Source organism: Larimichthys crocea, chromosome X (assembly GCF_000972845.2).
Source record: "Larimichthys crocea isolate SSNF chromosome X, L_crocea_2.0, whole genome shotgun sequence".
NCBI lineage: Eukaryota > Metazoa > Chordata > Actinopteri > Sciaenidae > Larimichthys > Larimichthys crocea.
In genome coordinates this window covers 13830182-13856963 of record NC_040020.1, presented here as the reverse complement: position 1 = coordinate 13856963, position 26782 = coordinate 13830182, and the positions used below count along the sequence as shown (strand labels likewise).

General features: G+C 39.5%; 5 protein-coding genes and 1 non-coding gene across 7 annotated transcripts; 2 read left to right on the top strand and 4 right to left on the bottom strand.

Moving 5' to 3' along the window:
- Positions 1-103: 103 nt before the first annotated feature.
- On the bottom strand, positions 104-2973 carry catip (ciliogenesis associated TTC17 interacting protein). The gene is made up of 9 exons (XM_010754585.3): positions 2567-2973; positions 2168-2353; positions 2035-2090; positions 1851-1937; positions 1484-1651; positions 1272-1396; positions 922-998; positions 605-672; positions 104-470 (listed from the first exon to the last, which is right to left on the bottom strand). Exons 1-9 carry the CDS (start codon positions 2682-2684, stop codon positions 291-293), a joined length of 1065 nt encoding a protein of 354 aa, XP_010752887.2. The 5' UTR covers positions 2685-2973; the 3' UTR covers positions 104-290.
- A 138-nt stretch (positions 2974-3111) lies between these two features.
- LOC113743997 (caspase-8-like) lies at positions 3112-6179 on the bottom strand. Its single transcript, XM_027282344.1, has 7 exons — positions 5902-6179; positions 5416-5511; positions 4626-4969; positions 4491-4522; positions 4124-4229; positions 3489-4035; positions 3112-3342 (listed from the first exon to the last, which is right to left on the bottom strand). Exons 3-7 carry the CDS (start codon positions 4960-4962, stop codon positions 3201-3203), a joined length of 1164 nt encoding a protein of 387 aa, XP_027138145.1. The 5' UTR covers positions 4963-4969; positions 5416-5511; positions 5902-6179; the 3' UTR covers positions 3112-3200.
- Positions 6180-6529: 350 nt separating this feature from the next.
- On the bottom strand, positions 6530-9499 carry LOC104938227 (caspase-8). Of its 2 annotated transcripts, none has more exons than XM_019257250.2 (6): positions 9370-9499; positions 8036-8373; positions 7901-7932; positions 7534-7639; positions 6911-7445; positions 6530-6757 (listed from the first exon to the last, which is right to left on the bottom strand). In XM_019257250.2, exons 2-6 carry the CDS (start codon positions 8370-8372, stop codon positions 6613-6615), a joined length of 1155 nt encoding a protein of 384 aa, XP_019112795.2. In that variant the 5' UTR covers position 8373; positions 9370-9499; the 3' UTR covers positions 6530-6612. The 2 variants fall into 2 exon arrangements, with proteins under 2 accessions (XP_019112795.2, XP_027138146.1); XM_027282345.1 differs by having other exon boundaries at positions 8036-8379; positions 9370-9489.
- A 670-nt stretch (positions 9500-10169) lies between these two features.
- trnae-cuc (transfer RNA glutamic acid (anticodon CUC)) lies at positions 10170-10241 on the top strand. Its single transcript has one exon. It is a non-coding gene; the product is annotated as a tRNA-Glu (tRNA).
- Positions 10242-12334: 2093 nt separating this feature from the next.
- Positions 12335-16297, top strand: LOC109138066 (uncharacterized). Its single transcript, XM_027282346.1, has 10 exons — positions 12335-12385; positions 12845-12921; positions 13222-13277; positions 13407-13555; positions 13690-13862; positions 14332-14465; positions 14682-14826; positions 14999-15104; positions 15580-15661; positions 15753-16297. The coding sequence occupies exons 2-10, from the start codon at positions 12852-12854 to the stop codon at positions 15843-15845; spliced, it is 1008 nt and encodes a 335-aa protein (XP_027138147.1). The 5' UTR covers positions 12335-12385; positions 12845-12851; the 3' UTR covers positions 15846-16297.
- LOC104935780 (SH2 domain-containing protein 1A) lies at positions 16099-21470 on the bottom strand. The gene is made up of 4 exons (XM_010751672.3): positions 21168-21470; positions 18590-18650; positions 18358-18499; positions 16099-18119 (listed from the first exon to the last, which is right to left on the bottom strand). Exons 1-4 carry the CDS (start codon positions 21317-21319, stop codon positions 18076-18078), a joined length of 399 nt encoding a protein of 132 aa, XP_010749974.1. The 5' UTR covers positions 21320-21470; the 3' UTR covers positions 16099-18075.
- Between the last annotated feature and the right edge of the window lie 5312 nt (positions 21471-26782).

Below are 26782 nucleotides of genomic sequence, written 5' to 3'. Positions count from 1 at the left end.
GCACCTTCCTTAGTTTGAGTGACTTTAAATAAACAAACTTTACCCAGACTGTATACTGTAAGTGATATGCCCAGACAAGTCAGGGTAATAAAGCAAAGCTACAGAACAGTTTGAAACACTTTATTCATTTCACTCAAGGTTTTGGCAGCATCACACAGCTATGAAGTCTCAGAAAAGTGTTTTCCTTTTATACTACAGGTTATCTGCCACTCAGGAGAAACAGACCAACAATTTCCAGTAAAACCCATAAAGAAGAAAGCTATAAAATACGCCTGCTTTGAGTATGGGGCCTAGGGTGTCAGGTTTGGCTCTGGAGGACGGCGGGATGCAAAGGGGAGGAAGTACTCCCTGGCAAACTGGAAGACATCATCTGGTTTCCTGAGGAGTAAGAACTGCAAGAAGTCAGATATGAGGGCACGGATCTCTGGATGCTGTCTCAGGTACGAGGCATGGTCGGCCTTCAGCTCCTCCTGTCCCAAATAGACAGACACACATATTCATACACTGCTCTGTTTAATGAAGTCATGGTCTGTCTAACTGAATAAATGACTCAAGTAATAGTTTAGTGTCTTTATCATATGAGAACATTATTGCTAGTGCTTACTTTTCTATCCAAGAACTTGGAACGCATCTGCATGTCTCCTTCCCAAAGAAGGGGGATCTTCTCAAAACCTAACACACACACACACGAACACACGCACATACACACACACACACACACACACACACACACACACACATACACACACAATGTTTCTGCTTCCTTAGAAAAACAATCTGTGATACCACCCTGATAAAAGCAAGATAGCCAAAAATGGTTTTAACATTTTGATGGACTTGTGTTGGTCTGCATTTTGCCCTGTGTATGTTCTCAAAATCAAACCTTGGAGAAACAATTTTCATTTGTGTGAGAATGGTTACCTTTTTCTAGCTGTGATGGCATTTGCAGAAGTCTCATGGTGACCGGTGATCCTACCTGCACTCTGCTGGCCAAGTGCCTAAACAGAGCCCAGAGAAACTGCTCAGATTATGTATTTATTAGTTATAAGTAATACTAGTCACAGAGAGATTTACAGATGCAGTGTTTCAGTGGAGGTTAGCAGTGCCATGCACATACATGTGAAAAACAACTATATATATATATATATATATATATATATATATATATATATATATATATATATATATATATATCAACAGTTGTACCGTGTCTGACTGTGAGACTGTGCAACAGGTGTAAGAACCCAATGAGATGTACTCAGTGAGCTTACCCATTAGGCAGGAAGTAGCACTGCCAGGTAGTGGGGCTGTCCTCCACAGAGTGGACAATCCTTTGCACCCCAAATACCTCCACCATCTCATCCCCCACCTCCAGCTGCTTCAGACCCAGCTCGCTCTGACCACAGAGAAACAAATAATCAGAGTTCATCTATTCAAACAACACTCAGAATCAGCAGGAGGTCATACTGGCATAATTACTTACAAAAGTGGTGTGGATGATGTGTAATCCCTGGTCAAAAGAGATAAAGGTCATCTGTTCTGGCACCTTCTTCCTGAGAGCGATCAGGCGCATCAGCAGCAGGTTGGATCCCTCAGTTACCAGCCCACTTAGGACAGAGATGGGATACGAAGCACTCTCCTTTGTCACCTCCTGTACGCGCACACAAAGGATCACACCCCGGCCGATCCAGATACAGATAGACAGTTATACACAGCACAGTGCATAATGAAATCCATAGGCACCTAGCTCCAGAGCAAGTCTAACAAGCAGATGATTGATTTGAAATGACTTTTACCTTACAGTCATTTGACAACAGCAGGTTTGCTGACATCACCACATCATCTCTCACCTCTCCTACTGTAGTTACTTTATTGATCACCAGCTGCCCGTCACGCTGCACCATGTGACACCTCTTGTCCAAACTGTGGCCCTCAAGCTAAAAAAAAAGGATTCAGACGTGTTAGGGACAGAAAGATGTGGATCACCACAGCTGATCCACATGTGTTAAAATGAGACAGCTTGCAATGACTCACCTTGACATACTCATGGTAATCTTCCTCCAGCACCTCCAGGTCCGTGGTTAGGTAGGCTTTAAATGGACAAAGATACTGAATCATCACAGACAAAACAACAGAGATCAACCTGTCTTGGCAACCCCACCCTCACCTGTCACTGTTGTTCCACAGGGGGAGTCATCAATGGCTCCTTGACTCTGAGCATGCAGCAGCATACAGGTCTGCTGACCTCTACGCGCAAACTCCACCGACACACTGAACCTCCCCAGGTCTCGGCCGCTCTCTGACACAGTCACCAGAGAGTCTGGAAACACACACTTCTGCAGCTCTGCAGGCTCTGATAGAAGTGAGAGAAGACTTAAGTTTGGACATGAGTCACCGTTTAACGAAGCTGTTTTTCTATTCCCAGTGTTCACATGAAAGAAAGTCTCCTTATGTCTGAGGCAACTCAAGATGTGCCAAAACCAGGTGGTGCCAACTCTCAGGAGCGCGGAGTTCATGCCTTCTGGAGACACTTTAGAGTAGACTAAAAAATAAACAGAGAACTCACCAAAGCTGGACATCAATGTAAGAGCTTCGTCCGAGGCTTTTAACTCCTCTCCGTGGTCGGGCACCTCAATTCCCGCTAAGGCACCTGCAGGAGTCTCGTCCTCCAGCGGGGCTTCCATCGTCAGACTTTATTCACTGGCAGATACTTGAAATACGTGCAACATCGATCAAACAGCGTTACGAGACAGACTTCTGTTGTAAGGGATCAGTTGTTTTTGTCATTGTTTTCTGCCAAGCAGCTTATATCTGCAGCCTCTTCTCCGACACGGACAAATAGACGTGCTGTCATGGCAACGACGCTGCAGCACCGTAAAGACGGTTGTATTTGCGCAGCCGAAATTTCCATCTATGGAAATGCATACAAATAAATCACCGACCTTTGTGACAGAAAATGGATAGATGGTGTACTAACACTCTGCAGTGGTTGAATACTTGTTAGCTTGATACATTTAATATAATTTTACTAGAGATATTAAATACAGATAGTAAATATGGATAGATTAGGTTAAGGAGGGTTTTTTTATTTATAAAACATGGACCCACCAGTGATCAAAAAACAGTTTTATTCAGACAAATGTATGACAGTATAAAAGGCAATGATGTGCTCATTTAAAAATAACATTTGACCTTCAATTTCAATGTGGTGACAACACAAGTCCCTTCCTCAGGGTGCACCTAAATTCAGGCATCTGTTTTTTTTCACCAGGTAGACTGGTCGCCTCTTTCTGGCTTACTTCGTTGTTTACACGGTGGAGGATGGTGGTCATGTCATCGCCCCTAAAACATAATGTAGAAAAACACATTACTATCTCTATTCAGTACTCTATTCAGTAACAATCATACCAGATCTATGAAATAGTAAATATTGTGGATATTATTGATTTTTTGATATTTTAAGCCACAATTTGGAGTTATACATTTACCTGGGACAGCCCTCCTCTAGCTGCTGACACACAGATTGGATGAACCAGCTTCCGTTTATTTGGTGTCTATATGATTCATAGTCTTCAACAGTGGCGGTAGCAACCAGAAAATCGGCTTCCCCAGGGATGGATAGTGAATGAGAATCATCGCTCTGCAGATCTTTTAACAACACTCCACGATGTTTCCCCCGTCCCTGGCAAGCCTGGATCAGGAACACTTTGGGCTTGCCGGTGAGGACTGATCGGTCAGTTGCCCTGAATCTTTTATATATTTCTCTGATGGAGAGGGCCTCTCCATCGGTCCCTGAAACTGCGCCGTTCACTCCGTGACTCAGAATACAGCAGATGAAGGCATCTCCATGTTTAGGAGCCTCCTGGAGATCAGTGAATCCACCATCAGACCACTCCATCACACTGAACTCTGGCAGCTGAGATGGGTCGCTGAGAGAAGTGAAGTAGTTCAGTGCCTGATCCATCTGGTCCTTGGTTTGGTCTTTACACATCAGGACTCTGAACCCGAGCCAGCTGAACACCTTTCCCAAACTTTCTGCAGGAAAATGAATTACAAAGAAACAAAACGTTTCAACAACAAACAAACAGGACAAATGTGTAAATCTGTGAATCTGTCAACATACCTGCATCTTTGTTGGTTCCGGTTCTGACTTTCAAATGCGTGAATTGCTCGTTGTTTATGATCACACAGAGGCCGGTAGGTTTGCTGTTCAACTGATACTGCTCGTCCTAAAAACAAATGAAACACATGATGAAGAAAATAAATAGCATTTCAATATTGTGTGCTCCAAAACATTTACTAACATGTGACTTTACATTTCATGAAGCATTACAATATTACAAAGCTAATATTCTGTGTGTTAATGCAGGCTAATAACTGTGAGGAAAAAAATTAAACCCCTTCTTGTGTCTTAAACAAAGCCTAACTATAATACATATACTTATATATAATAAATAATGTGCTGTTTCAATAATAGGTACAGACCACACCTTCTTTTGCCTCTTTGTGTCTGGTGAAGAATCTGAGGAAATCAGAGTGAAACAGATTAACACCTCCAAACACAAACCTCAACATTATGTGAAATAGAGTACAGGCGGGTGTGTGAGGAATACATGATCACATACCTGTGCTGTCAACTGAACTAGCTTGGACAGGTTTAGATAAAGGTCTGTTGTCGATCCATATGTCCTCCAGCTTAGGGTAAGTGTCTCTAATATCCTCATCAGTCTGCAGGAGGTTCAGGAAGCCTTGGCAGGTGTCCTCTCCTTTATTTACCATCTTATCCACAAGCTCGATGACATGCCCCTCTACATCTTCTTTGTTGATGCTTTTCAGATTGTTGTACTCGCGTTGAGTTATCAATTTCTTCTCACTGACTTTGTTGAGGATCAGCTTGTAGTCTGCACACAAAGTCGACTGAATGGCTGTTTTATTACGTCTCACTGTGTCTTTGGCTGCCATGCTGAATCTGACAGAGGAGGATTAGAAGAAGAGAAAGACAAACGTGTTACTCTTCTGCTCATAGCAATGTACTGTAGTAACATTGCTTTGGCCCCCAGGAGTCATTATCTAGCACATAGTACAGTATAGTTAACCAATCAGCACTGTTTGCGTTACTTTGGATTAGTATGCCTTCATAATAGGTTAACATGCCTTTTCATATTTAACTGTTTAGATTACATTACATTACATTACATTACATTACATTACATTGCATTTAGCAGAGGCTTTTATCCAAAGCGACTTGCAGAGGATGACATAAGCTGAGTTTAGATGGACTTGTGTCATACACAGTCAGAACTTCACCTTTTCTGCGACAAAGGCTTTGAAAGCACCGTAAGTATAGTACAGTGGTGATTACATAAAGCTTTGGTAACTTACTGTCAGGAAGTTTTTACTTTCGATTTCACTTACTTTGGGATTCCTTATATGTCCGTAACAAATGTAGCTGCTTCGTTGCTCTGAATCAGAGATAAAGTTTCCTCTCTGCAGAAGTTAGAGCTCAGTGTCCAGCGCCGGTCCTGGCCACAGTTGCGCCCTGGGCGAACCCCCCCCCGAGGCGAACATTTTCTCGTGCGCCCCTGGATGCGCCGTGCGCCCCGGGATGCGTGCGTCCCAATCGGTCTGTCCGATGCCTCCGTCTGCCTTGTCAACACCCCGCTCCCGGGGCGCCCGCTCCCCTAACTTAATTAACTGTGGATGGCACCTTCTCAGCAAGCAAGGCAGGGCGCCTGCAGTTAGGGGGCGCCAATGTGCCGATTGCAGCGATATGATACAAAAGTTTTTTTTGTTTTTTTTTGTTTTTTTTTTTTTCCCCAAGCGCTCGTGGCGCCCCCCACGAAATGGCGCCCCGGGCGGCTGCCCTGTCCGCCCGTACCTAAAACCGCTACTGTCAGTGTCGCCGGAGCTGGAGACGATCAGATCGGGATGGATACGGAAAGTGTCGAGTGGTCTCGTTTGCTTCGGAAGGTTCGCAAATGAGTGAAATGACCCGGAAGTATTTACGAAGCAGACGGCTGTGCTAGGAGCTGCTTGAATCCAAGAAAGGTGCTTCAGTGCTTCCTTTATTATCTCCTTTAGCAGAGGATACACCCGACCACGCTTTTCAAATGCCTTGCGGCACATCATTCAGCCACTCACGGCCAAAAAGTCTGACTCAGGGCACTCCAGCTTACTCCCACGGTCCAAAGACTTGCAGTCGATAGGTTCATTGGTGACTTAAAATTGCCCTTACGTGTGTGTGAGTGTGAATGGTTGTTTGTCTCTATGTGCCCTATGAGTTGGCGAGTAATCCAGGGTGTACCCCTCCTCTCACCCTAAGTCAGCTGGGACCCTCATAAGGATAAGCAGTTACAGAAAATGGATAGATGCTGTACTAAGACTCTGCAGTGGTTGAACACTTGTTAAACTGATAGTTTTAATATCATTTTACTAGAGATACTAAATACAGATAGTAAATATGGATAGATTAGGTGAAGGTGTTTTTTTTTAATATAAGTAACTTATTTGTAAAACATGGACCCACCAGTGATCAAAAAACAGTTTTATTCAGACAAATGTATGACAGTATAAAAGGCAATGATGTGCTCATTTAAAAATAACATTTGAGCTTTAATTACAATGTGGTGACAACACAAGTCTCTTCCTCAGGGTGAACCTAACTTCAGGCATCTGTTTTACACACGGTCGATTGGGCACCCCTTTCTGGCTTACTTCATCGATCACTCGGTAGAAGATGGTGGTCATGTCATCGCCCCTAAAACATAATGTAGAAAAACACATTACTATCTCTATTCAGTACAGTATACAACGCATGGTGACAATACTATCAGATCTGTGAAATACTACATATTGTGGATATTATTGATTTTTTGATATTTTAAGCCACAATTTGGAGTTATACATTTACCTGGGACAGCCCTCCTCTAGCTGCTGACACACAGATTGGATGAACCAGCTTCCGTTTATTCTGTGTCTATATGAGTCATAGCCACCAACAGTGGCAATTGCAACCAGAAAATCGGCTTCCCCAGGGATGGATAGTGAATGAGAATCATCGCTCTGCAGATCTTTTAACCCCACTTCCCCTCTCTGGCAAGCCTGGATCAGGAACACTTTGGGCTTGCCGGTGAGGACTGATCGGTCAGTTGCCATGAATCTTTTATATATTGCTTTGATGGAGAGGGCCTCCCCATCGGTCCCTAAAACTCCGCCGTCCACTCCGTTACTCAGAATACAGCAGATGAAGGCATCTCCATGTTTAGGAGCCTCCTGGAGATCAGTGAATCCACCGTCAGACCACTCCATCACACTGAACTCTGGCAGCTGAGATGGGTCGCTGAGAGAAGTGAAGTAGTTCAGTGCCTGATCCATCTGGTCCTTGGTTTGGTCTTTACACATCAGGACTCTGAACCCGAGCCAGCTGAACACCTTTCCCAAACTTTCTGCAGGTAAATGAATTACAAAGAAACAAAACGTTTCAACCACAAACAAACAGGACAAAAGTGTAAATCTGTGAATCTGTCAACATACCTGCATCTTTGTTGGTTCCGGTTCTGACTACATGGTTCATGAACCGCTCGTTGTTTATGATCACACAGAGGCCGGTAGGTTTGCTGTTCAACTGATACTGCTCGTCCTAAAAACAAATGAAACACATGATGAAGAAAATAAATAGCATTTCAATATTGTGTGCTCCAAAACATTTACTAACATGTGACTTTACATTTCATGAAGCATTACAATATTACAAAGCTAATATTCTGTGTGTTAATGCAGGCTAATATCTGTGAGGAAACAGTTTAAACCCTTTCTTGTGTCTTAAACAAAGCCTAACTATAATACATATACTTATATATAATAAATAATGTGCTGTTTCAATAATAGGTACAGACCACACCTTCTTTTGCCTCTTTGTGTCTGGTGAAGAATCTGAGGAAATCAGAGTGAAACAGATTAACACCTCCAAACACAAACCTCAACATTATGTGAAATAGAGTACAGGCTGGTGTGTGAGGAATACAAGGACACATACCTGTGCTGTCAACTGAAGTAGCTTGGACAGGTTTAGATAAAGGTCTCTCCTTGTTCCATATTTTTTTCAGCTTAGGGTAAGTTTCTCTAATATCCTCATCAGTCTGCAGGAGGTTCAGGAAGCCTTGGCAGGTGTCCTCTCCTTTATTTATCATCTTATCCACAATCTCAGTGACATGCCCCTCTACATCTTCTTTGTTGATGCTTTTCAGATTGTTGTACTCGCGTTCAGTTATCAGGTCCTTTTCATAAACTTTGTTGAGGATCAGCTTGTAGTCTGCACACAAAGTCGACTGAATGGCTGTTTTATTATGTCTCACTGTGTCTTTGGCTGCCATGCTGAAATTGACAGAGGGGGATTAGAAGAAGAGAAAGACAAACGTGTTACTCTTCTGCTCATAGTAAAATAAATAAGTTGTCTAAAAAGTTTTTTCTCAAGATAACTAAACTGAGATAATGACATAATTAATTTGAGATCTTGAGAAAACAAAAAGAGGAATCGGAGGAACAGGAGAATGTGCAGAAAGACAATGATTCTGTTTTCTTGGGATCTCAAATTAATCATGGCATTAACTGATGAGCAGTTGGCACCTTGCATGGTAGCCAATGCCATCAGTGTATGAATGTGTGTGAATGGGGTGAATGAGATATGTTGTGTAGAGCGCTTTGAGTGGTCAGAAGACTAGAAAGGCGCTATATAAGTACAGTCCATTTACCATTTACAGTCCATTATAAAATGACATAATTGTTATTTTGCGATAATGATGATAATGAAAATGATAACTTGAGATCTCAAGAAAACAAATTAGGTGAACTCGTTATCACAAGAAAAAATAAGAAATAAAATGTATGAATGTACGACTGTTTGGGGCTTCCATACCATAGCAGTCAGGAGCTATTATCTAGCACACAGTACAGTACAATAAACCATTGTGTACTGTAGACATTATTTTGCTTTACTTGGATTAACGTGCCTTAGCTAGTGACTTCTGCCCTTTTCTATTCATTCGTTCAATCATTCATTGAGATCTCGTATTAATTATGTCGTTATCCCGGTGTTATAAGAGCTCTCTTGGGGGATCGGTGTGTAAGGTGTGTGGCAGGGACGAGCGGAGTGAATGTGTGTGTACTGTATAGCAGAACAACAGGAAAGCACTAACACATGCAAAACAGTTTCGTTTTCTCAAGATCTCGAGAAAATGATTACGATATCTCCGGATAGCAACATTTGTATATTCATTTATATAGTTATCGAGGTATTGAGAAAACAAATAATACGGTAAAGACATTGAAAAGGCCTATTAGGAGTGATTACATAAAGCTTTGGTAACTTACTGTCAGAAAGTTTTCACTTCAGACTGTACTACTTGATGGTCTCCGGTCCTTTTTTTTTTTTTTTTTGCTTAGGGGAATTTGCGCAACTTAAGTGAAATGACCCGGACGTATTACCTAGCAGACGCACTAAATGTTCCCTTTCTTATCTCCTTTAGCAGAGGAGACACCGGACCAACCTTTGCAAATTACTTGCGACAGCTGCACTACAACTGATAAACTACAGACTGTAGTCTGTCACTTATCTCCTCTGTGAAACCTGCACAGTGTGCTGCTTTATTATTATAAACACCGATGAACTTCATACATTCATACTGTGTTGTTGACTGCGGAGCTGCTTTGACAGACAGTATGCCGGTGTTCAAGTTTGCTCTCTGCTGTAGTGAGAAACTTTGTCAAGTTCTTATAAAATGTTGCTAATAACTTGATAGTCTTCTTGGCCATTCAAAACGCCAGCTGTGTTTTCATGCTATTGTCCACAAGAGGTCAGCAGTGAGCTTATTCCTTACTGTCTGGTGCACCTTTGGAAAAATGGACAATTGAAAACGGAGCAAAGATGAGCACTCCAAAGGTAAAGGTGAGGTTTATGCTTTATTGGACATGATGTCGTTATTGTAAAAGAAAGGGCTTCAGCGATCAGGACTTAGGTGGTTAGTTTGGTAAGAAGCTTCACTTCTAAAAAAGGACTAGAGAGGTTAACTACGCAGCGATCATCAAGCAAGCAGTACTTTTGTAAATCCTTTCCATATATTCCTTGTAATATATATATGTCTATATATATATATATTTCTTTATCGCAGTCTTCCCTGGTGGTCTAGTGGTTAGGATTCGGCGCTCTCACCGCCGCGGCCCGGGTTCGATTCCCGGTCAGGGAACTCTCTTTTGGCCTAATTTTCAGGAATATATTTGGTATACCAACTACTATCCTACATCATTTTCCCTGTACAGTCTCATATGGTAATGTTTAGCAAGCCACATGGAAAACAGTGTTCAGTTACTGGTTAGTTATTAGTTATTATCCTGTTTCCAAAGTAACTTATGTGGAAAAAAAGTATCCAACAAAATCTGGTCTCACTTGAAGTTATGATAAACAAAATTTATTACATGTCCATTATTTATGCTTACTAACTTTCTGATCTTTTGGAGGATGTGTCTTACACGTGTTTCTGTTCTGTTAGCCTAGCGTCACTGATATGAACGGTGATTTTAATAATTTACTGCAGTGCTATTATATTAGAATACACTAGTTTCTGCAAACTTACTGTAATAAACCTGTGTCTGAGTGTATATGTATTTACTGCATTAATTGCTTGTGTTACAGTATCAGACCCTGTGGGGCATTTGCCTTGCTTCCCCACACCATACACTAACACACAAACAACGACAGCATTTGAAAATAGACAATGCAAAACCTTTCGTGTCTCTCTCTTTGTTGCTTGTACCACTCCACTAACCCAGTCCCACCGAAACCACAGGTTGAGCCACAGTAGACACATTTGGGTGTTTTGTAAAACCCCATCCTTCGTAGGGTTTGTTCTCCAGAGTGTGGGAGCCAAAGACCCGAGTCGCTCTCACTGTGACTGATCATAGTCACCCCTCTGGCGTTTCACAGCCTCAAGACAAACCACCAGGGTTCAGGGGAAGATGTGACCCATCTAACAATGGGAGAGGCTAGTACAACACACCCCAGTCCCACAAAAGTTATTCACAACTTGACAACTTCAGTTGCAAAGTTGGAAAGATATTTGCAGAGAGTTATTGATCCCGGAAGTTTGAATCTGCCAATATCTTTCCAACTTTATCGAACTACGTTGACAGCACCATGGATAATGAGCGAGAGGCTGCGTGTTTTGTTCATCTGTTATGTGCTGTGTTTGGCAGAGCAGACATGGTTGATTTTGCTTGCTCCTCCTTAACTCCACTGAGACCCAACCTGGGACTGCACGGGTCTGGATCCACTTTTTATGTGATTAAATTGGGTCTGGGTTGGGAGGGACCCATTCTATTACAGCATGGGAACATGATGCCCAAATGTATCTGAGAAGACCAGGCCATGATCAGACAGTGCTGACTTTGATGACAGTGTTGCGTGAGTGTAATAAAGTGCATCTGTGATCTCAAGATGGTGTGAGATGGTGCCTCAAATGGCCACTTGAGGCAGGTTACAAAACAAGTGAATCTCCATAAGACGCCACAGAAAAATGCCACACTGAGCTCTTCAGAAACCTATGGCTGACGTCATTGATATGATCCAGTCTGTGTCTCCTGGATGGATTCAGGTCCCACATCTCTCAGTTCTGCATTGATGCTGGGCCAATTTTGAAATAATAAACAGGTCTGGTTTGGCTTGTACTGCTTGTCTGAGTCAGAGAATGCAGTGTGGGAGGGAGGCGTGGGCAGTTAGACGGTCTAGACTGGTTGATCTCGCAAGTGCCCTCAGAAAGCACTAGGAGGAGCCAGAGGAACCAGATTATGTCAGATGTACTCATGTTAGGCAAAGTCACAGGTACACCAAATATGGCGAAAAAAGTTATTTTTTATAGAAACTTAACTATGTGGATATTTTAAATATATATTTTAATTCAGTTAACTGCATTTCCTACAATAGATCTTTAAAAGCCATCTCCACAATGCCAGGAATAAAATCCTTCTTTCTTTCTTTTTTACTTTCTTTCTTTTTTTTTAGAGGTTCTATAACTTTAAGAAAGTTACTTGTTTCATTCAAAACAGTTACTGATTTAGTAAAACACCAAAAAAAGTTATTTACTCAAACATATACTTCTTCCTATTCTGTATTTACCATCGATAATTAACTTTCGACATTGCTAGACAGGTTAATTATAGAGTGTTTCGGATCTTTTGATCTTGCAGTGTATGTGTATCAGAGCATGACAATAAAGAAACAGGAAGAAACTCATGGTTTCCTGAAGCTTTTTACACTGTGACGTCATGCTTCTTCTTTCCCCAGAAATGTCTCATTCAACATTCAGACTGTGACAAAGTGGACGGGTAGCAGGAGGTAAGGACTTCTTGTCAATGCTGCTTACAGTAATGGAATAAGATGATTCTGGTAGGATTTTCTGACAGGCTGTATTGATAAGAAATCTCACACCTAGAATAACAAATCACAGGTTAGTCCATTTATCATGTTTGAGTATGAGTATGAACGTTTAAGTTATGAAAACAAAGCAAAGTACTGACAATATGTTCTTAATTTCTTTTTTGTTCAATTTGTAAAAGCTTTTGTAGCCAGTGTAAATATATATGTTGTTAAAACTTCTGTGTCCGTCAAGATGTCTTACCTAAGTCTCTAAATTTGAGAATTTTAAAAAAGGGGAAGTAAAAACAGAAAGGAAATTACTGTGTGGACTGATATAAAAGTTTCTTTATGCCTACTGTATGTAGCCACATACTGTAGGGTGTGTTCATGAACTGTCTTGTGTGTGTGTGTATGCGTGGGTGGGTGTAAAACCCCTAGGTTTGCTATGAAGCTGTTTCCTGTCCATTCAATACTTTGGTCCAGTTTGCTGCTTGTTTTGTTGGCCTCACAAAGTGGTGGGTAACTTTTGAGATTACACACACACACACACACACACACACACACACACACACACACACACACACACACAGAGAGAATGTTTCTGCTACTTTAGAAAAACAAAGTGTGATACCACCCTGATGAAAGCAAGATAGCCTAAAATGGTTGACTAACCAGTTATGGCTATCATGTGTGAAGTCTTAACATTTTGATGGACTTGTGTTGGTCTGCATTTTGCTGTGTGTATGTTCTCAAAATCAAACCTAAAAGATGCATGGCTAACATAATAACTACAGATGTATGTTCTCTTTTAACAGGGACAGACGCGAGCAACCCAGATGTCTGTCAGGATACAAGGTCCTATGGTTCTTTGGTGAGTATCAAAAGTTATTTTTTTAACTTCCACACAGACACAATAAAGGCTTTCTGCTTAAATACAGATGTATTTTTGTAGTTTTCTATAGTCTTTTTCTTTCTTTTTTTCTTTTTCTGAAACTTTCAGGAACGCAACTCCTCAAAGCCAGTGGATCATCATACAGAGATAGTAAAGAAGATAGAAGACGTTGTCTGCCGCCTTTACCCAACAAATAAACTCAACTGCTCATGGCCATCCATTTTACAAGAAGATATTCAGCTCTCTGTCTTTATAAGGTATTTTTCTAAATGACACATTACCCATATAGCATAGCTTTGATGAGTATATGAATGCATAATTACAATGCAGGTACGCTAGCATGTATATATTGTTTTAAGCATGTATTTTTTCTCTCTCTCTATTCATCCAGTATTTGTGATGACAAAAAGGCAGTGTTTAACTTCTCCTCTGTGGATAAAGGAGGGCCAGTGTCTTTGACTCTTTTGGAACAAGAAATATCAGATGTTCTAATCCTCCAATTGAACGTAACCCAGCATGACCGGTGGACAGCTGTCATACACACAGTTAAAATGAGCGAGCTAGGTAATACTCCAAGACAAACACTGTTTAGTATTTGCAAATGATAATACTACAGATGGCCTTCAATGGCATCCACTGTTTGAATAATAGACAAAACTTTATTTTGATTGTACCCGCTTGGCTCTTGTCAGTGTGTTTGTGCAGCATATTGTCCGTAGTTTATGTCAGCTATACAAAATGTGATACAGATGCGATTAGTTGCAGCTGTTAGTTATACTGTGATGGCCAAAGTTATTATGATTCATTTGGAGGGGGACATTAATGTGTGTACAAAATGTCATGGCAATCCACCCAGCAATTCTTGATACATTTTACTCAAAACCACAAATCAATCTGATCAATGTATGTACAAAAACTAAACCGCCATGTACATCTTGAGCTACGTCACTGGGTCATTGATAACCTGCTGGTGGTACTAGGAAACAAATAGGAGATCATTATTATTTAAAGTTTGTTGTTGTGTGTGCCACAGAGGTCCTGCCTCCACCCACAAATATCTCTGCATCAGTCAGAGATGGAAGCCTGACGGTGAAATGGTCTCTGCCCCACAGTCGAGAAACAAATGACTCTAGTTGCTTTCAATACGAGCTGGACATGGGTGACCAGGTACAGTATGTCTGAGTGAAATGGATATGGATGTTGATTATTGCAGACATAATCTACAACATTAAATACAGTATTTTCTGATTCTAATGCACAAGACAAACAAATTCAAAAGTATTACAAATACATTTCAATGAATCATTAGTCAACAGTTTAAATGAGGTATACCTTATGAGTGTTCACTGATGAATCTTTTTTAATATATATATATTTAAATAGGAAAACCCCAGACAATTGGATGGAGAGGAGTCTTATACAGAGCAGAATGTAGACCCCAACCTCACTTACAAAGTGAGGATTAGGGCAAGGAAGGAGGAGGATTGTCAAGAACAGCCTGAATGGAGTGACTGGAGTCACACTGTCAGTGAGTACTGGTTGTTAAAGTCATTTTGAATTGGGTCATCTCTGTTCAGTGGTTAATTGATGTCTGAAAGCCTGAATACACAGTTTTCTATTATATATATTTATGTAATTATCAGCATCCTTGTGTGTGTGTGTGTGTGTATATATATATATATATATATGTCTGTTTGTAGTCGTGGAACCGTCAGTTCACAAACTCAACATCCCGGTCATCATCTCAATTTCACTTGGAATACCTATGATCCTCCTGGCTGTGGTGCTGCTGGTGCGATATCAGAGGTATTTCTTTTCAGTCTAACTGATGTGACTCACTCACACTCATACACCTCTTCATACAACTCCTTACACACTTGCCACCTCTCTTCACACTTATTATAGATATATAATTATATAGATATATATATATATAATATATATGATCTGTTTAAAAAGTCAGCAGAAGTGACATTAAGTGAAAAAACAAAAGGCGGAAAGGAGAAGTGAGTTTACAAGTGGGGCCACCACAAAATATTCACCCAACTTCCTTTACGTACAGGGTCGAAATTCTCCAGTGTCAGTTCTAGATAGAGGAAACACACAAAATGAAAAAAAAAAATGCAAAACAAGTCAATTGAAGGATGCACTTTGCTTCCTCTTTCTCTGGCAGTTTAACATTTAAATTATGTCGTCCAGCACAAATGGCAGCAGAATGAGTTTAAAAGGTGTATTGACATTATTTCTTAAGGTTTGTTTTGTGTGTGTTTGTGTGTTTCAGGGTGTCAGAGGTTCTGTTTCCTCCGATCCCTCGGCCCCCACCAAAGTATATATATTTCCTGGAAAAAAATGAAACATCCAATGTAAGAAGAAGCCCAAACTATCGTACACGCACTTTACAACTCACCCAACCATAAACACTTTACAGATATATGTTTTTGTGTGTGTTTCCAGCTCTTCCATACAGCCCCTCCAACTGAACCTATGGAGGAGATCACAGAAGTGGAGGACACAGAGGAAAACCATGAAAAAACACTTTCAAACTGAAGAAAACATGTTTGGCTTTGGAGCTTTAAAGGGAAACTACAGCCACGTGCTATTAAATCTAAATGTTTTAATAGAAACATTGCTGATATGTGAGACTTTCGTCTGTTTTTGGCTTAGTGTGCCGAGTGTTCGCAAATGACAGTTCCTTGACCGCAGTGACATTTCTGCAGATGACATGTTTCAGTATATTTTAGGACCTATACCAAAAGTATATCAAAACATGCTGCATATATTATATAATAGTTTTGCTCCGCTTAGTCATGGAACTCAAATGACTTCTGAACTTTTTTGGTTATTCATTTAAACGGAAGAGAACGTGTCCATCACTGAGTTTTGATGAAACTGCTCTGCTGCCCTGGTTAGCTGGTCTTGAACTTTAGATCTATTTATGATCTAGTGCTTTTACAACATGTGTAGACCTTTTTGCATGTGAAATAAAGAGTGATACAATATATTATCATTTTCTCATTTAATTAATTCATTTATTCAGCCTTTATTTATACAGAGTGGTTCAATGGGAGCAGTTCACAGCAAAAGCAAAACTTCAACACTTAGACAAAACATAGAAAAAATACAAAAATGCAAATTAAGCATAAAGATATAATCAAACCACATAAAAAAAATGTGAACAACAATCTGGGATAAAGGCTTTTTAACCTTACATACAGTGCATGAAGCTACTGCCAGCAGATGGTAAGCTTAGTTCAGCCCAACAAGCAAGCCTCATTCTGTCCAATGGTAACACAACCAGCACCTACAAGCACCTCTAAAGCTTAACTATAAGTCAGTCAATAGAAAACTTTAAGTTGGCACAAAACTTCCTATAAAAAATGTAAGATTAAACAAACATGATGTGTTAAATACTGTAGGGAGTGCTGGTAGGTGGATTTTGACCTTTGCAAAGGGCTGTTTCCCCTTTTCCCAGTCTTCATGCAAAGTTTGATGTTTCCTAAAATACTGAACTATTCCTGTAAAGGTCTGCACTCAGAACCAACAAGTCAGTATGGGACTTCATTTTAATATCTGCAAAAGTACAGGTCTCTTTCTAAGTTCTAAAACCACCTCCTAAACTGAAGTGGAAGAAGCTGATGTGCAGATGTAACAGTTAATAATATCACAACAGTTAAGTAAGAATAAACGTGTAGACTGTAGCACTTGTTGCTAACCTACACAAGAGAAAGAGTTTAGCTTTTGTTTGAGTTTTTTTTTTCTGTAATTCCTCGACATGTGATTAGAAAGACAGACCACAGTATTGTAAAAAGCCTGCGATTGACTGAGCCAAACAAACTGAAATGTTTAACATAAGACCAGAGAAATCAAACACAGATCACATACACATAAAATAAATTGACATGCTAATGTAAAACTCCAATGTTAACAGCCTCAGAGCAACAGGTGTTATGCATATTAACTTGGTTGTTGTGTTAAGCTCAGACTGACAAAAAGTCCCTTTGTTTCAGCACAGTGATATTCGTCTCATTTTAAGTCCAATGTGAGTCATGGTAAAAATAGCACCTCCCCTCCCCACGGGCCAAAGTTGATCACACTGCATTTTGCATATGACTGACAGAGGCACAAGTACAGATTTCAAGTAAGCATGAAATGCAGCCCAAGTGTCAAGATTAGACACATTTGACATTTACTGTGAAGTCATGTATGATCATGAGTTCAGCAGTTAAGAGGAACTGTCAGGAAAGGACACTGTGTTTAACACTTCTTAAATGGAACATGAAGATAAACACTAACTCATGAGCTGTCCAAGAGAAAAACTTGAAATTGAATGAATAAATAAAGTCACACGGTGAATGAGTGTGCCCACAAAACTTTTTATGATCCACCTTTCCCCCACTGCTACATTTCCTGTGTCGCTACTGTAGCTTCAAATATGATAAAAGATCGGCAGAAAACCACACAGATCACTGTACCTAAGTGTGACTTCCTCGAACAGATGAAAAACACAAAAACACGCCGACTCTCTTTGTGTTTGTATATATATATAAAAAAAAATTACAATACACAACCACAAAGGTGTAAAATATGGTGACATGGTGACTTTAAGTACTTTGGCCTCTTTTGCATCGTCTCGTCAAGCAATACAACCAGGGCATGTTTTCTTTCATGAATACTGAAGCAGCATAAATATGACAGGTAGAGCACAGGTCCTTGATGTGTCATGTATTTCATGTTTTTGTCATCTTGTTTGTCTCCCTGATGAATGATGTTGTTGGCCTTAACATGTGCTGCTGCTGCTGCATGTTTCCATGTAGACAAACTCTGTAGAGGACACCAGGGAAACTGTGTTAGAGTTGAATGAGTGGGTCATAAGGCATTGTAGACACTTCCTAGCTGAAGAGAGACTCTTTGATGCACCACAAGCAACACACACTGAGATTACTCTGTGTGTCTGTGTCTGTGAGTGCATGGACCAGATTTAGTTAATGGATGTTTTTGCTACTTGACACAAAGGAAAATACTTATCATAAAGTAGCACAAGTGTGATTGTGTGCCATACCTTCAGGGCTGATGTATGGTAGCTGTGTTTTATCCAGTGGATCTGTAAGAGGGGCTATGTTGACACTGGAGGCTGCAACCCTTCTGTAGTTCTCTATCAGCGTTTCCAGAGTACGAAAACTCTGCAGTCGGACTCCAGAATCCTGTTAATCACACATAAAGAAATCCATAAATACAAACATAAACATCCTTGTGTGTGTTTGCGTGCGATTTGCCCACAGATGTTCACTCACCTGAAGACACCAGCCGTCAGCGGAGCGTACAAGCCTGTAGGTGTGCACGTACGGTGCTCTCCTACAAAACACAAAGTGGAGAGATTTGAACGATTTTCTGTGAATGTGTCAGACCTGAAGCTCCTGAAGTGTAAGCACATGTTCCAGTGTGATGATTAAATGTGAAAGGGAGGATGACTGATTTCTGTCTTATATCTGACCCCACTAAAGGTGAAACCAGACCTCGGTTACTCACTATAATTATGCATACAGGGCAATCAATTCAGATTTGAATCCATTCGAATGGTCTGATTATTCTCTAAAGGTTCCCTCATAGAGTCGTTTGAATTTATATTCATTTTACATCTTTATTTTTTTTTACTGTTTTTCAAGTATATCTTTCTTTTTATTTTTTGCATATTAATTCATTATCTAAATATGAAACGCTAAATAATATAAATAAATTACAACTCGTTTGTAAATAAGACTTTCATGGCATATTGTTATTATCTATATCTCTAAAATGACTTTGAATATTTTTAATCTTACATTTGTACCTGAAGCTGTCGGAGCAAAGTTTGTTGAACTTGTGTATTGTAAGAACAGTCCCCAGTATACCATGGTGGAATGTAACTAGGTACATTTACTAAATGTACTTAAGTACTAGTTGAGGTAGACTACTTGAACTTAATTTAAACTTAACTTTCCATTTTATGTTACTTTGTTCTGCACCAGTGTTGTAGTACTTGGCATCAGTTTCAAGTCTCAAGACTTTTTGAAGGTCTCATTCTCATCTCAGTATCGACAGCATTTTTACTCGATCTTGGCCTCAGGATTTTATTTCAAGACCACAACTGCGGGGATATCACCAGTGTTAATCACCTAACAACGTCTAGTGCGTCTACTGCAGTTTCATAATTGAAAAACTGAAAATATTTTGACAGGCTGAAGTCATTTGTTTGACTCTATAACTACAGTCTGTAGTTCTAGAGCACCTGCGTGAGATAGAAAAGTAAAGAGAGGAGAGCAGAGTTTAGGGCGAGGTTTAACATCAAGACCACAAACCAACAGCTGCAAAGTTCCTACAACAAATCAAACTCAGTATTTTATAAAGCAGCTCATTTAAAAAATAAAATAATAATGTGAACTACATTTAATATAAACCATCAAGTATTCAGCCAAGCTGTAGTATACATGATGTCGTATTTTATATTTGAAAATGTATGAAAGGAAATCGGAAGGACTTTTTTGACGTGTCACCATTCATCCATTTACAGCCCGTTTGTTTCCTCTCCCAAAGAGATATGGAGAATATTAGCTACATGTTAGCTACCTAAGTAGGCTACACTATCTGGTCTTGGTCTTGATTTGGTCTCAGCCCTGCTTTGATCTTGACTTTGTCTCAATTTAGGTCTTGACTACAACACTACATTTTAGGGGGAAATATTGCAATTTGTACTGTACTACATTCATCTGCTATAGTGATTAGTTAATAAGTTATATGTCAAACATTTGATTATCCTACTTTATAAAACTTCTATTGTTGTAGATGAAACAGTTTGTACAGTTGTTAAAAATAGCACTACCATGACTATATTGATGCGCCTTAGAGACAGAAATGAATCAGGAATGAAATTCCATAATATATAAAGAAAAAATGCACTTTGATTTTTACAGGAAATTTGGTAAAGTGAAAGTGGACTACATGCAGCAAACGACCACTATGACTTTTATTTATATCAGAGTATTTCTTCATTGTGTTACTGCTACTTTTACTTCAGTAAAATATCTTCTTCTTTTAACACAACACTTTTATCTTTCTACTTTACTGCAGTGGACATACTGTGGATTTTTCTTTTTTTTTTTACTTGTTCGGTTGTGAGTTAAGTTTTACTGCGGTACAATCTGTCGATGGCAGCACCTGTTTCCTTTCAAAGGGGTGCAAAGGCTGCCAGTTTGGTTTCAGATCAGTATTTGAGTGTTCGGTTCATAATAGCCCTAATTCTTTTTCACTCTCTTTTCATATAATAGAAATATGGTGTGTAGCTGAAATGATGCCCAAATGTGTATTTAGATGAGGATTGAGGCTTCACTATGTGTCTTTTTTTCCATAACACTACACAGTACCAAGCCAAGTAAACTACCTACTCTTTATGAAATGCACCAGCATGCAGAAACTAGAGAGGATGAAATGCTGCTTTTTTTCTCTGCATTTATTTCTGTCTTTGTTTCACACCTTTTAAAAGTGGCACCATGCGTGGCGTTTTTTTTTCCAGCATGAACTCAGCTCACACTCACTCGCAAAAATAGCAAAAAATGAAAACATCAAACTATAATAGTCTGTTTACATGTAGTGATTTTATCCTAACTCGTTTTTAGAATTTAAAAATGTTCATATTACTTTATACTAGATTGTACATACATGGTTTTCTCAGCTTATCTCTCAGATAAAGCTTAAGTCGCTGGCTTCATGATATATAAATCAACTAAATAAAACATGCATGAATTGACGATGAGCTTAAATAGAGAATGATCACAAGGATACAAAGCAACTGAATGAAAAATGCCACTCTTTTGTACAAGCGTACTCAAAGCTCACCTCACGCACAGACAGAAGGCTCCCTGCATTGTCTCACTGTCTCTCAGTAGAAAGCTCCCCTCATGTCCAAACCTCTCCAGGAGTCTCTCTGTGGCTTTACTTCCAATTCTCCCATAATAGATAGACCGGACCAGCATCCCCTCCCTCTCCATGTTGCTTCAGAGGCAGGTACTCCTGTGCACTGAGGGCTGAGACTGCAGCAGATAAGTGTGAGAACAGGCTGAGAGGCAGGAAAAGGTTTTCTGGTTTTCACACTTTTCTGTCTTGCAGCTGCAGTTTATGTGTGTTGCACTTTGTCCCACCCGAACAAAGGCTTTTATCTGTCATAGAGTGAAACTAATTGTTTGGCTTTGTGGACATGGTTCCTTTTTAAATTTAGTTCCTGTTTTGCAAGTCTCAAAACAAAAATAAATGCCAATAGACCCGCTCTACTACCATCCATACCAACATCATTTTGCTTTTTTTGATAACCTCTGTGTGAATATATTAAACTATTTCCACAAAATAAGATAGTTTGATAAATTCACAACATGAAGGACACTTTAACTGAGCAGACATATAGCATGCAACAATGTTTCACCACCAGCCAACTCACCCACACACAAAAGGTCAAACCATTAGGTATGGTTTGCGTTGGTGCGGTCACCAGTATTTACTGGAGCTTTTACTCAAGGAAAAGAAGTCTTTCAGAGCAAGTACTTTATTAAAACGCTTATACAAAGTTATTCATTTGACTGATTTTTTGGCAAGATACAGTGCTTAAAAAAAAAAAAAATCAGGAAGGGGGCACTGTAAACAACAACTCAATCAGAGTACATCATCTGATCATCTGAAAATATGGCTTAAATGAAATATACATTTTTTAAACAGCAGTTCTTTTGAAGGCACTAAGACATGTTTTTCCCCTCTAGTAATAATAAGAATATATAAGAAGAATAAATAAAAATAAAATGATAACAATAATAAAAAATGATCAGGAACAGTAGATGGCAAAATCTCCCACAATGAAGAAAAAAAAAATCAAGAGCCATGAATGTAAATGAATGTAACAGTTACCAGAACACCTGTAAGGTGGAGTGATACATGTAGATAAAGTCCCAATCACCCTCCCCAAGGACTTGGAGGCCACCATGCTGGCATTTGAAATAGATTTATTATTACAGCTGTGGTCACGTGTTCCAGCTTACACCTCTCTGGACTTACACTTGTAAGCAGAAATAGACACAAACATATGCACATTGGTTGAGAACTTCATACCAACTTCATAAAATAAATCTTTACAATAGCCTTACAAGAAAAAACTTTGTTCTGTGTAAAAATATTTGGCATCAACATGGATTGGGTTGAACCGGACAGTACAGTGTAAGAACTGAGTGAAGTGTGTTTAGATGTGTAATAATTCATCATGAGTATGTATGTGTATGTATATATATTTATATATATTTATGTGGTTATTCAGTCTAAATAAGACAGATCAGTCAACTAGAAATTTGGGAAGTTTACTATAACTGTTAAAATAATAACGTGTACAGATGAAGACATTCATTTTGGTCGGTTATTACATGATGCACTATATTATTACATTCTCATTATAATAAACAACACCTGCATTTTGTAATAGTCACTGTAATATATATTAGTATAATAATGGGGAAATGTATTATATTATGTTGAGTTATTACATGACGGTTGTTACATTGTAACAAACATTTAGATTACATTTCTTCTAACTTGTGTATTTGCCCTAAACTGTGTACATTTAAAAACTGGAAAAATGAAAGTTTTAAAACCTTTGATTGACAGTGGACATATTAGCATGGAGTGATCCTTTAAATGTCTTACCTCATTCAATTCTTGCAGCTTTTTCAAATCCTCAATATTCACCCTGATCCACAGTTTTTGTAAGCAGGCCAGAACCAGAAACTGGTTGAAGAGAACCGTACATTTATATACATACACAAACAAACATATACACATCAAACTGTACGTGTGATTAAGATCACCTGGCCACATTATGTGTAAAGACTGGACGCTTGATCTCTCTTAGCACTTTTAAATCCAGGTTAAAAACTTTTCTCTTTTCACGTGGTTATGGCTGAGCTCTTTTAAAGAACTTTTATAGAATTTTTAATCATAATCCAGTGATTCGTTTATTGTTTTAAATTGTTTTCAAATTTGCTATTTTAATGATTTTAAATGACATTCTGATGTTTTTAATTAAATTTTCTTCTCTTTTTAATTTTTTATTTCTATTGCTATTGCTTGTCTTAATGTCAAATGTTTTTCCTTGCCTCTGTAAAGCACTATGAATTGCCTTGTGTACGAATTGTGCTATACAAATAAACTTGCCTTGCCTTGCCTTGCCTTGATTCTTTCATGTTCTGTCCGCGGTGAGGAAGGACACAGTGGACTAAACGAAGAAATCAAATTGCCGTCCTGAACTTTTTGAGTCATAACGTATAAAGAGTCTATCCACATATCTGTCACTGTGGTGTCAAAGTTAAACTACTTTTGGGGGTCTAAAAGAAGAGTTAGACATCGCTGGTTATTTGGCCACATGGAGACAGCAGAAACAAGATTGTTTGCATAATGGCTAACAAGAACATATTGTTGTGGCAACGCATTAGCAAACAGTTGCCTATTTATACATCTTGCAGACACAGAGTGACATTACAATTGAATTGGGATTTGTTTTGGTGATCTAAACAAAATCTGGATATTTAGCTGCTAAATGCTCCGTGAAGTTTTTAGGGGGCATTTGTGTGTATATTTTGATTTAACCACTAGGAGTTTTGTTTTTGTGGGCACCAGGTGGTTCAGTAGATGGGTTTGTAGGTGAAGGGATTACACTATTCTTACTGCATACCATACAAAACAAGAAATGCAAGTAATAATATTCATGCAACTATCCAATAAATAGGAACCTCACACAAAGGAAATCATTTGAAACTTTGATTCTTGTTTTTATAGAAAATGCATCAAGAAAAATGCATCAAAGTGAGTTTGGAGTTTGGACAGCCACTACAGTGTTCAACAGCAAACTTTTTTAGTCTGCTGCTTAGCATTTAAGAGCAGACTGCTGCTGAGAACAACACTAATGAGAGCCGTGAGAACAAAAGAGTAAAACTGTGGGCTGCAAAAAAACAAAATGAAATGAATCATAAAATAATAGTCATAAAATAACACTGAAAGGCAACTGTGGGCAGGCCAATGATAGATTAGTAACTATGAGTGTGATCTTTTCTACTATTAATATAAAAACCCTCGCTGTAAACCTGCCACCTTACCACAAACAGTTGTAGAGAGAGCGCCATCTTCATCCAGACAAGAACGCGTTTACTGGGCTTCTGATCAACAATTAAAGGTAAAAGTGCACAGTGAAAAATGAAACATGGCAGCATGTTTTGTGTGTTTTAAGTGTCTTATAAAACACTCCTGTTGTATTTCATACTCAACCTGAACTTCTTGTACTGTATGTTGTCTGGGAAGACAAAGTCACATTCCTGAATCTGAAAAGAGAGTGGAGGACGGAGCACGAAATGACAGAAAGGCCTTAACTTCGGACTGAATTGATTTAACCTGTCCACGACCCACAATTTTGCCCAAATAGGTGACTACAACTCAGGGCCGGTCCTAGCTATGGGCAATGTGGGCGGCCGCCCAGGGCGCATTCTCCGTGGGGGGCGCACGAACGCCCGAAAAACCAAAAAACCTCGGCAAATTTCGATACCGCTCATTAAGTTAGCGGAGCGGGCGCCCCGGGAGCGGGGTGTTGGGGTTCGCCCAGGGCGCAAATGTGGCCAGGACCGGCGCTGCTACAACTTGACCAAATTCACATTTAGCAAGATTGAGCGTCAAATTGGCAGTGGGTGGTTGTGTTTAATCAATGTCTGCTCTATTTGTATTTAATTTTTGCCACCAGTATGGATGACATGTGCATTAGAGAATGTGTTTTGGGAATGCCAATGGGCTTTAGTGTTTTAGCTATTGAGAGAAACTGCTGATTCCAAATGGAGGTGCTCAGAGTTTGCTTAAGAGGTTCCCAGTTGTCCTGGGATGTGTCATAGGGGGTGATTAGGGTTTGGTCCCTGAGGTTCAGCCTCCAGCCCAAAAGGAGAATTGGGCTCTGCCCCCTACTTCAGCACTGAGGCATTTTTGGCCTTAGCCTTTTGGTTTAATGTCGCAAACATGCCGACAGAAGTGTCGGGCAGCAAATAGCAGCAAATGCAAAGTGTTGATATCAACAAGAGCCAGGGCTGAGGTCTTTTCCGTCATCCCCCTCACTTGTTATGCTTGAGGATGCCGCTGGTAATGTCTGCTATGGAATGGTGCCCGCTAGCCGCACCACGCTGATGGCAGTCACCCTGGCAGCAGGGGGTTATAAGGTAGGCATTGCCCCAAGCACTTCTGGAGCAACCGAGGGGGATCTGTCTCCTGCATAAGCGGTTAAAGCACAGAGAAAGAGAGATGGGGAACGACATGCTGGAAAGAGCCACAGGTCGGATTTAAACTCTGGGCTTCCGTAGCAAGGACTGAGCCTTCACACGTCTGATAAATTGGATTGGATACCCTGCAAAAGGATGACATGCAAATTCGTGAAGCATATCCACATTTTGACTTTTCCACATTGCCCCGAGCCCTTCTGGAGCAACCGATCTGTGTCCTGTATAAGCGGATAAAGCACAATGAGTAGATTGAGTGTGCAACTTATATTGACAAAAATGGCTTCAAAGCAAATCAAGCAGGGTTGGCAATACCAACAAGTGCCAACAACTTATGCGGTCACCAGAGACAAATCCACTAAAGCTGTGGCTGCCTGTGGTGTACTGCAAGATTCAATTTTAGCACTTTGTAAAACTTTTTTTAAAGGTGCTATATAAATAAAGTTATTATTATTATTATTATTATTATTATTAAGTGAGACAGAAACCAAAGCTTTTATATGGAACACAATTAAGATGCAGAGGCAGAAATTATGTGAGAAAGACACTAACGGAATATATTTGTATCAGATCCAGCAACAAATCAGAGAGTAGGAAACAAAGTGCCTGATAAATTGGATTAGCATGGGACATACTGGATTAAATTAATCTCCACATCTCACTGGGAATGTTCTAATATGTTTGAATGTGCGAGTCTGGAAAAGAATGTCCTCACCTATCTACAAAACACTAAGTTTATAGCAAATATATAAGAACTCAACACTAAGTTACAATTTGCCAAAAGAAGAAAGAAAAGCTTCAATTTGAAAAACATGCAAAAATATTGAAATCGATTAGTCAACTAACTGTTGCAGCGCTACATTAACATTACAGTAGGTCTGAATATATCCTGTGAACACCAGTGTTGAGCTTGTTACTAGTAACACACTGTTAGTGGAAAGAAGCTAATTTACATGATTTAACTAAAGTGTGTCAGGAACGTTTTCATGTATAATCAACATTATTGTCTAGATTGTTCTGGAAGTTGTATTGTGACTTTCTAACATCGATTAATTATTTTGTGCTTGTATAAGCATCTGGATAGATTTTTTATTTTATTATTATTTTATTTTTTTAATTAGCAGCCAAAATTCAGATCTTTAAATCAATAAATCAGAAACAAATGGATTTGTG